This window comes from Penaeus japonicus, unplaced genomic scaffold (assembly GCF_977035675.1).
Source record: "Penaeus japonicus unplaced genomic scaffold, GWHDUDI00000001_assembly GWHDUDI00000017, whole genome shotgun sequence".
Lineage (NCBI taxonomy): Eukaryota > Metazoa > Arthropoda > Malacostraca > Decapoda > Penaeidae > Penaeus > Penaeus japonicus.
Genome location: NW_028234419.1, coordinates 30,653,859 through 30,664,671, shown reverse-complemented (window position 1 = coordinate 30,664,671; position 10,813 = coordinate 30,653,859). Strand labels below are relative to the sequence as shown.

At 43.6% G+C, this 10,813-nt stretch overlaps 1 protein-coding gene across 6 annotated transcripts in view; it reads left to right on the top strand.

Annotated features, from left to right (window-relative positions):
* Rim (Rab3 interacting molecule) overlaps positions 1-9,576 on the top strand; it is a 187,256-nt gene extending 177,680 nt beyond the window's left edge. For 4 of the 6 annotated variants that reach the window (XM_086546316.1, XM_043006073.2, XM_043006071.2 and 1 more), the window contains 4 exons: positions 597-741; positions 3,971-4,182; positions 5,382-5,521; positions 6,735-9,576. In XM_086546316.1, coding sequence (XP_086402442.1) covers positions 597-741; positions 3,971-4,182; positions 5,382-5,521; positions 6,735-6,929 — 692 coding nt within the window. In that variant the 3' untranslated portion in view covers positions 6,930-9,576. Of the gene's footprint in view, positions 1-596; positions 742-1,577; positions 1,720-3,970; positions 4,183-5,381; positions 5,522-6,734 lie in introns of all 6 variants that reach the window. The other 2 variants (XM_043006074.2, XM_043006070.2) reach the window with 1 other exon arrangement.
* Positions 9,577-10,813: the final 1,237 nt, after the last annotated feature.

The following is a 10,813-nucleotide window of genomic DNA, read 5'->3' as shown; positions in this document are numbered from 1 at the left end:
TGCAACGAGCACCAGAACTACAGGGCTGTAAACAGTTGGTATTTCAGTGTCATAGTCAGTGGTTCAGATATCATTTATCTTTTAGCTTATATATATATTTTTTCAGTGGGTTGTATAATTTCTTTAAACTGATATATTTACTGATTTCATTTTTAATTGTGATTTTCAATATATATGATTATTTATTTTTGTCAAACTAGCAAATGGTAGTGTTTCCCTAACTACTGTGGTAGAGTGTATTATTATGACTTTGCTGCTTTTGTGAACTCTGCTACTTTTGTGTATATTCTTGTCTTTCATTCAGCTCAGTTTAATATATATAAAAAAATGATTCTAAGCATGGAGAGTGTGAGGTCCATCTCTAATAACGTATTCATGTCACCATTTGCTAGTCCTCTTGTAATAGGGGAGCCATGCAGTGATCCTGTGGTGGCCAATTTCCGTCTGTTCTTCATGTCTTTTTCTCTCTCTCTGTTCCACGTATTTTGTCTTATGTTTAACGTGACACTTCCCATGTGTAGTGTTGTGCCCAACCCGCCCCCCCAACCCCCCCTCCCACCCCCCATGACACACTCCTTACCCCATACTGTCTTCAGGTCGAAAGCGGAAATTGGGCTTTCGGAAAAAGTCAAAGAGCACAATAACCGTTCATCGAAGTGAGGAGATTCTTCCCACGGGGTCCCGGCACCTGATGAGGCAGAGCTCCAGCCAGAGTAGCGAGGAGGCGGAGGGGGAAGACAGGTGTGGGGAAGGGGGCTTTGTGGTCCCTCATGGGGGGCTCCAGGTGCCCCCACAGTGTGCAGCATAGTGGCTGGCCAACATAGCGGCACTAGTGACGCTCTCTAGTACCGTCTGTTCATTGTCTCTCTCTCTCTCTGTCATTATCCTTGTCAAACTTTCTCCCCTTCGAATAATTAATGTTAAACCCCTTGACTGTTTATGCTGGCCTTGTGACTTGACTAGCTATGAAGTGACGATGCACGTGCTTGTTACCCGAACAAACATTCTGGTTTACTATTCATGGGGGACACATTTTTTTCAGGATATCTTTAGTCAAAGACAATTATAGAATCTATATAATCTCTCAATGGAATATTTGTTCGGGTAATTTAGACGTTACAGCTTGAAAGATTGGCTTGCAGAGTAGCATAACTCAAGAATGGGACCCATATTGTTGATGCGCCTACGTAGAGACAAAACTGCCAGTGAGGACAGCGATAGTAATAAGCAGATTTAAGGGAAACTCGAAAGGTAGTTTTAGACCAGCATGAATGCACTCTATTGCAGTTTCTTCTAACATTTGATTAATTTGTGGGAATGACAGTACTATTATTATTTTTTTTTTCTAGGCTCAGGGCAGTGATGATGATTCATCAGCCCGGACTGAAAGATCAAAATTTTGACATTTTGTATAACTAGCTAGACGTTTTGCCTAGATTGCCTTGCCTCCTTCCCCAGCCACCATACCTGGCTAGGGCATGACCCGACCAAGTGCCCTTATGTGTAGGCGGACATGTTGGCAGTAGTACTGGCTAGAGTTGTAGTGTTGACAGTGTCACATTTTGCCTCCTCCGCAGAGGGCGGTAGAAAGCGTAGTACTAGTGGGGTCCAGCGGTCTCACGAGGTGATCCCATCTCCTAGCCAGGCTCGCTTGGTAAAGCAGCCATCTAAGGAGTCCACCGACGGTAGCATGAATAGCATCAGTTCTGAGGGCTCCTCGTAAGTACCTCCCGACATACGACATCTGGTAGGACCTCCTGCTGGTTCCTGCTGCCCTGGCCTCCCTCAACCCTGCAGCATCACCTAGCACGACCCTCGTTACCATTTTGATTCAGTCCAACATACTCACTCTCATGACACTCAACTTGCCTCTGCAACAGTTACAGTAACATTCTTAACCTATTTCATGGATATATATATATATATATATATATATATATATATATATATATATATATATTGTAGTCATTCAACAGCAGGAACCACAAGGAAGAAAGGTGGCGAATGAGAGCCACTTCTCCTGACATGATCATGAGGCTCACACACTCGGATGCTGTACGTATACACTGACACGATGCAGCTGCTGTTATTTCAGATCCTTTGTTGGATGTTTATTTCATTCAGTTCAGAATTTACTCTTAGCAATGCTCTCTCTCTCTTTCTCTCTCTCTTTCTATCTATCTCCCTCTCTCTCTCTCCCCCTCTCTCTCTCTCCCTCTCCCTCCCTCTCTCTCTCTCTCTCTCTCTCTCCCTCTCTCTCTCTCTCTCTCTCTCTCCCTCCCTCTCTCTCTCCCTCCCTTCCTCCCTCCCTCTCTCTCCCTCCCTCTCCCTCCCTCCCTCTCTCTCCTTCCCTCCCACTTTTTCCCTCCTTCCCTCTTTCCTACCTCTTTTCCTCTCTCCCGCTTTCGATGAGTATTCTTCTGTTCACTCTGGACTTACTTCTTGATATCATAATAATATGAAGCATAATACTTTGCATTTTCCCAAACTTTTCCAAACACTGTACATCATATTTCTAACAGTGTAAACATCACAAGAGAGTTACGTGCATCATGCAATCCCTTTTGCTACAGTACACATTAATACTTAATCTTTCTCAACATAGTCCAGCCATTCCTTCATTATGGCTCATAAAACTTAACTTTGATTATCACTCAAGAGAATTGCAGTGCAGAGGCACACACTATATCATTATTATTGCACGAGAAAGTATTTTGTTTCATTTGACCATCTTGCACATGATCATGTCAGGAACTTGAAGATTACATAATGACAGTTTTTATTTTCCACAGTTTTCTCTTATTTAAACCACATGTAATAAGTTGCAAGAAATAATAGTTATTTTTTTTTTCTTCATTATTATTTCTGAAAGAGATCTAGATAATTACCCATCGAGTAGACTTAGAGGTTAACAGATAGGAATGTAGATGCCTTTTATAAAGAATATCCTGTACGTTAGATTTTAATAGATTTCGTTTGGTATTTGTGAAATGGAACGCTTATTCTGCAGCCACGTCGCATATATGAGGTCACAGTAGTTATGTAGCAATGCCAGATGTGTGTGTATATATATAGGATTCATTGCAAGTTGCAAATTTGGAATCTCGATGTGGTTCAGAATCAGCTTTCCATTCACGATCTAATTCACATGCTGTGTCGTGCACCCTTGTAGCGAAGGGCAATTTAGCAATGGCTGGTAGCAGTGACACGCTGTCATCATAAACAGGAGTAGCGGTAGTGGTAGTAGTTGAATGAAGTAGGTATGATATAAAGGCTTCTTAATTAAACCCAGGTCATTAACCCTTTTTATAAAAAATAAAAAATAAAAATTAACCTTGTCTCTGCTCCTGCCACCATCAGTTCTCAGTTCGTAGGTGTAGTTGCTCCCATAGCATACCGCAGTCTCCTACTATAGATTCTCTAGTTCTGTTGGCTGTGTGAGAGTTAGTCTGTGATGTGTCTTAGGTTCTGTGTGATTGCGTGTATCTATGATCGTTGTTTACATGAAGCTTCAACACCGTGAATTCTCCGCTCCTAAGTAAGATAATATTCCTCTCTACGCATGAACCCCGACGCCTAATTAGAAAGCTTTGTATACCTGGAATTATGGTGTCATGTGGGTTTCTTAGTCTCTGTTTTGGTTGTTCTAAAACAAGAGATAGTTTTTCCTTTTATGTCCTTAATCAATCAGTGCTTCCGTTTTGTAAGTATTTTTTTTTTCTGTCATACATCTTATTGTGTAGGATTTATGGCCTGGTATTGTGTAGATCTTATTTCATACAGGTAGTTTAGAAACAAACAAAAAGTGAGCAGATTCATACTCAAAGCCGGTCCACTCAGTGAATACAACATACGTCATGAGAATTTATAAGCCATAATTAATGATTTTTCTCATATTCCATTTAAAACTAGCCTTACGCCAGCGCTGCAATCCGCCATTTTCCCGTCTGACAAATCTCTCGTCCAACAGTCGAGTGCCATCGATGCGCCTTGGGACAGATGGTCAGCTGAGCGAGTTCATTGAAGGTCTTGGTCCAGGCCAGCTGGTGGGACGCCAGGTGTTGGCTGCTCCAGCTCTGGGAGACATCCAGCTGTCTATGTGTGACCGTAAGAACAAGCTTGAGGTGGAGGTCATCAGGGCGAGAGGCCTCCAGTGCAAAACAGGGGCCCGAATTTTACCTGGTCAGTAGCAGTGTGTTGTGCCCTCGTTACATCACCCACCTCCTCCTCCTCCTCCCCCTCTCTTCCTCTTCCCCCTCCCCTCCCCCCTGCACCCATGCACTCCCTACACACCAACACTGCATCCCGTTGCACTGGTGCATCACCTAGCCTAGATCTACAGCTCCGTTTCCCCCACGGTAATGTGCACAGTAGTTCTCCCTTTCATTAAAAGTCAACCTTGAGCCAACCTTGTGGAGTAGAACACGCAGATACACGGATTCCCTTTATGACCTGCTTTGACCTCTTCTCTTTTGTCATTTCCTCTCACTTCCTAACCAAGGTCGCAGCAACGCCTTGGGTCACGTGTTTCCAGTGCTGGTTGTCATGATTTTTTTTTCTTTGTTGTGTCTTTTCTGTACTGTCAAAGGTGTGTGTGTGAGTGTGTGTATGAATATTTATAAATATATATAAATATATATAAATATATATGAATATATATAAATATATATATATATATATATATATATATATATATATATATAAATATATATATATATGTGTGTGTGTGTGTGTGTGTGTGTGTGTGTGTATACATATATAGATATATCTATATATATAATATATATATATATATATATATATATATATATATGTACATATATATATTATATATATATATTATATATATTATATATATATACATATGTGTGTGTGTGTGTGTTATATATATATATATATATATATATATATATATATATACATATGTGTGTGTGTGTGTGTGTGTGTGTGTGTATGTATGTATGTGTATGTGTGCAAAATGATGTCTGCAATTAAACGTTTTACCTCTCTGCCTAAACAGTAATAATCACAATGACATCCGTTGTGATTTTTGTGTATTGTAGAGAATCCTCTCTTCATTCGCATCCTTTGTTATAATTCTCCCTTTAATACATACTGTATAAGCTTCTACTTGACACACGATCCTCTAAACCATCCACCTTTAACACTGCTTCTCAAATAAGGGCCGATTCATGGTAATCTCACACGAGCATGAACAATATCCTGTCACACAGCACCTCATGACAGCTGTGTGACAGTGACGTCTCCCCCCCCCCCACCACCACCGAAAAGGTCTGTACATGTCAAAGCATCCGCAAAACTGTGTGTGCTCGAAAGCGAGCGTGAGTGTGACTTGAGTAACGCTGGTGTTGGTCCCACAGCGCCCTACGTCAAGGTTTACTTGGTGGACGGGAAGAAGTGCGTTGCAAAGGCCAAGACGGCGACGGCAAGGAGGACACTCGACCCCCTGTACCAGCAGCAGCTCATCTTCCACGAGAGGTACCAAGGCTGTGTTCTGCAGGTACGTACCGCCCGTTGGTGTGTCTGAGGTAGAGGTTTAGCGGAGCTCCTACTGTCCTTCTCGCGGGAGGATTCGAGGCTGTAAGAGGTAGTCATGAGCTTTTAGGCGGCCCTGTCTGCAGGAGGGATCCAAGAGGATGCCAGGTATGTAGGATTGGATCATGTGTTGCAGAGGATGATTGCGAATAATGCGGTATTTTCACATAAAAGAAATTCGTAAGTAATTACTTCTCACAAATTATCTCTCGGTTGAGAGATAGTATACGATGATTTTAAGTACCTTGTCGTTTGCTTTATAGGTCTCCAGTCAGTGACATTGCCAAGCAAAAATGATTCAATTCATTCTATACATTTAATGTTTTCTTGAACCGGAACAAACAAGCACTTTTGCTACCAAGCTTATGAGCGAAACAAAAGAATTATGCTATTGTTATCATTAATAGATCACATAGATGGAAATTATATTCGTCCAGCTAGAAGTTTAGTAAGCAGACTCTTATCACAATGCCAAGTGGTCAAGTCTATGGAATGCAATGCGGTGAGCTGGCAACTGCAATAATGATTCGATCATGGAAAGTTGCCTTTGATTAATATCTATTGCATGCCATAATAGCTAGTGACTATGTTTATATAAGCAGCTCCTCTTCGGCGATTTTTTATTGTTGCAATCAAATTATGCATATATGTAGAATATCTTTCTCTAAAATATTTGTCAATTAAGATTCATAAAGACTTCTTTTTTTATATTTTACGCCCATGCTTATCTGTGAGGAAAAAGGATGTAACATCTATATTCACATTTGTGAATATAGACGTTGGGAATTATATTCATGGATCTGACAGGAATCAGAAATAGTCTGAAGAGATGCATTATTATTTACTATTATTATTATAACCATTTTTACCATCATCCTCAAGAGGCACTCAATGTCCGCATAACATTACACACACACACACTCACACACACACACACACACACACACACACACACACACACACACACACACACACACACACACACACACACACACACACACACACACACACACACACACACACACACACACACACACACACACACACACACACACACACACACACACACACACACACACACCTACAAACATGAGTCGACACACAGCACGTACCCACAGCCGCCGTCGCCGTTCCTCCCCGCGAACAGCCTCCCTCCTGACGCGCTCCCTCCCCAACAGGTGACGGTGTGGGGTGACTACGGGCGCATGGAGGGCCGCAAGGTGTTCATGGGCCTGGCGCAGATCATGCTGGACGACCTGGACCTCTCCAACATCGTCATCGGATGGTACAAGCTCTTCGGCACCTCCTCGCTGGTGTCGCTGCCGGCGCTCACCCGCCGCGGCTCCATGGCCAGCCTGGACAGCTTCGGGTAGTGGCAGAGCGACGGCCCTCGAGGCCTGGGTCACGCTGCGCCAGCCCTTCCCATGGGATCAAGCACTTCCGTGCCTGCCACACAGTCACAACATAAGACCTCCGTGTACTAGTGCAGAACATTCAACGATATTTGCAACCTGCAATATTGCTATCAAGCAGAATGTGAAGCTTTTCATTGGGTGCTCTCTTTTGTCTCGGTTTCAAGACTTGATCTGACACTAACTGCTTGTGTTGCAAATTTGCAGTATTGCATTAAGATAAGAGGCTCAAAGACATCATCGACTTGCCTAAGTGGAGACGATGGTAGTCGTCATGACGCGGTACTCGGGGCATTAAGTGCCCCATAAGTTCCCCTGCTGGGGCATCGTGGGGCTCGTTTCTCCACACCAGCCCCCAGCGGCCACACGGGTAGTAGGCCACGCTGGGGCCACGCTGGGGCTACAAATAAGCCCCCTCTCCAGCATCAGGCTGCACACATAACACCTCCCTCGTGCACCTCACACTTCCGGACTTCCCGTTAATGTGGACTCTCGTCACTTGTTTGCCTTGAGAGCAGTTTTTTACATGCCACAATATCAGTACGTATAACACCTTCTCGGCCTGCCCTGTCTCGCTTTAGTAGACAGGCTGGCCAGCGTCACAATGCTTGTGATTTTGACTAAGTGCTTTAAATAATATTACAGAATAGTTTTAATCATGTGTGGAAGTTTGCTCCATAGAGTACCCTACCCTGTCTAGTTTCCAATACTAAGATGACCTATCGTAGTCCAACACTATGGCTCGTGTCTTCTCCACCCACCCCCTTCTCCCTTCATTTCCTTCCTTCCTTCCTTCCTTCCTCATGCAACCACTCCCCCCCCCTATCTCTCTCTCTCTCTGTCCCCGACATGTCCCACATGTCCCTCATAACATCCCCTCCCCTCCTTTCCCCTCACACACCTTGACATGTCATACTCTGCCTGGTTAAGTAAATATAAAGTTCTCCATGAATAATTTACCTGGATAATTTCAGACCTTACCTGAGCAGTACATATTACCTGTCACCATGTATAATTACCCTAAGATTCTATATAGTCTTCCTCGGAACTTTTATCTCCCCTTGGTACTACTGGCCCGGTGTTCCTCACCTTCACAGTGTAATACTGGCCTTCCTCTGGCATTTTTTAGGTTGACTTGGCAATCCTGACCTTCACCGAGCAGTTCTGACCATTGCCCGGTATTCCTGGACCTTTATTCAGCACTCTTCACTTTAGCCTAGTTCTCCTGGACATAACCCGGCATGACCTTAATCTAGCAATTGTAACTATAACTGATGCTCCTTAACTTTACCCTGTTATCTTGACCTTAATCTCAGTATTCCTCGACCTTAACCCTAAATACTGCTAACCTTAACCTAGCATCTCTATCTCTAACTACAACAGTCACCTTTTTGAGAAACTCCATGGACCGTTATGGGTTGAAGTTCGTGCTGAGTCACGCTCCCACTTTCGTCACCCCCACTTTGGTCGTCTTCTTCTGTACCTCGGCTAATCGTCCCTTCCTAAGTCTCTTTTATTTCATTTTCTTTTCTCTTTGATTCCGCCAGGTTCCCCGTTTCCTTTTAGCGCCACTCCTCTGTCACCTCATGTTATGATTTGACTTGTGTCTGTCTAGCTTCATCCTTGTTCTCGAGCTCTTTTGCTGTTGCCTTTGACCTTGGTTCTCCTGTTCTCCTGTTCTCCTTTGTCTTCTGATGAACTGTATTCTCCTCCTTACCTTCCATCCCCTTCTAGAAGTAGGCCTAATCTTTGACGGACAGTTGGACTTGGAATCACGCCCAGGCTGTCTATAACCCATTGTATAACACAGAATATACTTAACGAATTCCTAGAATTATACTCATGAAAAGAATAATCCCCCTTTTCCCCCAGTGCGTCACAAGGTCGGACTTTGTATGATGATACGTGGGAATATGATCTGGTCCCCCCTCCCCCCTCCCCCCCCAACTTAATATTTTCATGTTGAATGCTTTGCTGAGGATTAATTCGTAAGTGAGCATAAGATACGAAGCAGTTCCCATTGGCATTGCCTTTGTCCACGGATGTGTTCCCCTCCGTAGGGGTGGATTAGATGACGCCTGCCTCTGTCATATCGAAATATATGAAGGGTTGACTATATGTTAAGAGTTTTTACTTATCGTTATTGATTGAAATTTCTATGTGAATGTTAAGGAATGCAGCAAATGTATAGTTTTTATTATAAGTGTTTGCAGACTGAGAGGTTTTCGAGAGGAACGTGAGTGAGGGATTTATCCCCTTCCCTCCCCTGGAACGCATAACACTGCTCATCCTCCTCTAACCAAGTCTACCCCCCAACTCTCTCTCATTCTCTTCACCATCACTTCGTCCCCCTTCTCCCCTTCCTCCCCCCAAACCCCTACGTCTCCCCTCTACCCCCGCTCTCCCTCACTCCTCAGTCGCGCCGCATGACTCGGCAACTCAGGAGGAACAGCGAGGTCACCGCCAGTGATTCCTATGTTCATGTATCAATGTAAATCTTCGGCATTTATACTGTGGTTAGGCATCAGCAGCATGGTCAGTGTATATCCTCCATCTCAACAAGAAACATGTTAAAACACATAAAATAAAATAAAAAAAAGATAATAAAAAAAGAAGCGTTGTCCACCAGAATAATAATAATAATAATAATAATAAAAAAATATCCGCCTCGTCCATTTGTCCTCCTCCTGCCTCTCATTCTTCTCTTTTCCCTTTTTCATCATTCTACCTCGTCCATTACAAGTTAGCTCGTTCCCCTTACTTCCTCTTCCACAATTTTTGTCTGTGGATAGTGCGAGGCTCTGGCTCTTGGCTTTGTGATATATATGAATAATCAGTCCGAGGGACCTTCTTGTTCTGTGAACATTTTGAAGCTACAGCTACTCCTGGGGATAGTTCACGGTCGCTGCTCTCGGTTCGGCGAGCGGTTGCCTAGAGATCAGGGGTCAAACTACGAGAATTGCAGTTTGAAGGCTCGACGACAGCCAGAGCCAGGAGGGACCACACTCTCTCTCTCTCTCTAAGGACTTGCCTCAACACGGGAGGGAAGGGGTCTACCCTTCTTCTTTTTTTTGTTGTTGTTGTTGAATTAGCCTTCCAATATCGCAATAGCTGGCCTTAGACTTTCCATTACTCTCTTGGTGACAAGGTATTCACGTACTGCAATCCACACTTCGGCTTCAGGGCCCCTCCCAACGCCAGTATGGGGGAGTCACGATCTCCTGTGCTCCAGTACCAGAATTCCTTTGTCGCTGCTGACACTACACACCTTATTCAGAAGATCTGTTATGGAGCCCTGTCGCCGCTGAACAAAATGTTGAAAGCAGTGGTACTGAGGTGATCATGAACCAGATGCAACAAGAGGCAACAGCTAATCAATGTGGATATTTGGGCTGTATTTGTCGCAAAAGATTCAGATACTTGATTCAATGATTAGACTATCTGGCAGGTCACAGATTTAAAAAAAAACACTGCGTAGATAATCCTAAGACATTACACTTATATGCCTACACATGAGCAGAGGGAACTATACTCTGTCCTCTATTATTTGAGACACTTCTGTACGCTATGGGCTCCGTGACACATTTCTGAGCATGGTCAAGGTTCTTTCACTTAATGGGTATGCATGACTGGGACTTCCATGCTCCGGTGTGTCCATGCCTAAGTTGATTATACTTCTTCCCTATGTAAGGTCTGGAGCCCCTCTCCTGTGTAAGGTTTGGAGCTACTTCCCCGTGTAAGGTCCGAAGCTCCTCTCCTTTGGTCAAGTCCACCTCCTAATGTTTCCAATTTCCTCCTTCAGCCAACCGTATTCTATAACGCCAGTTTAGATCAGTTTCTTTACG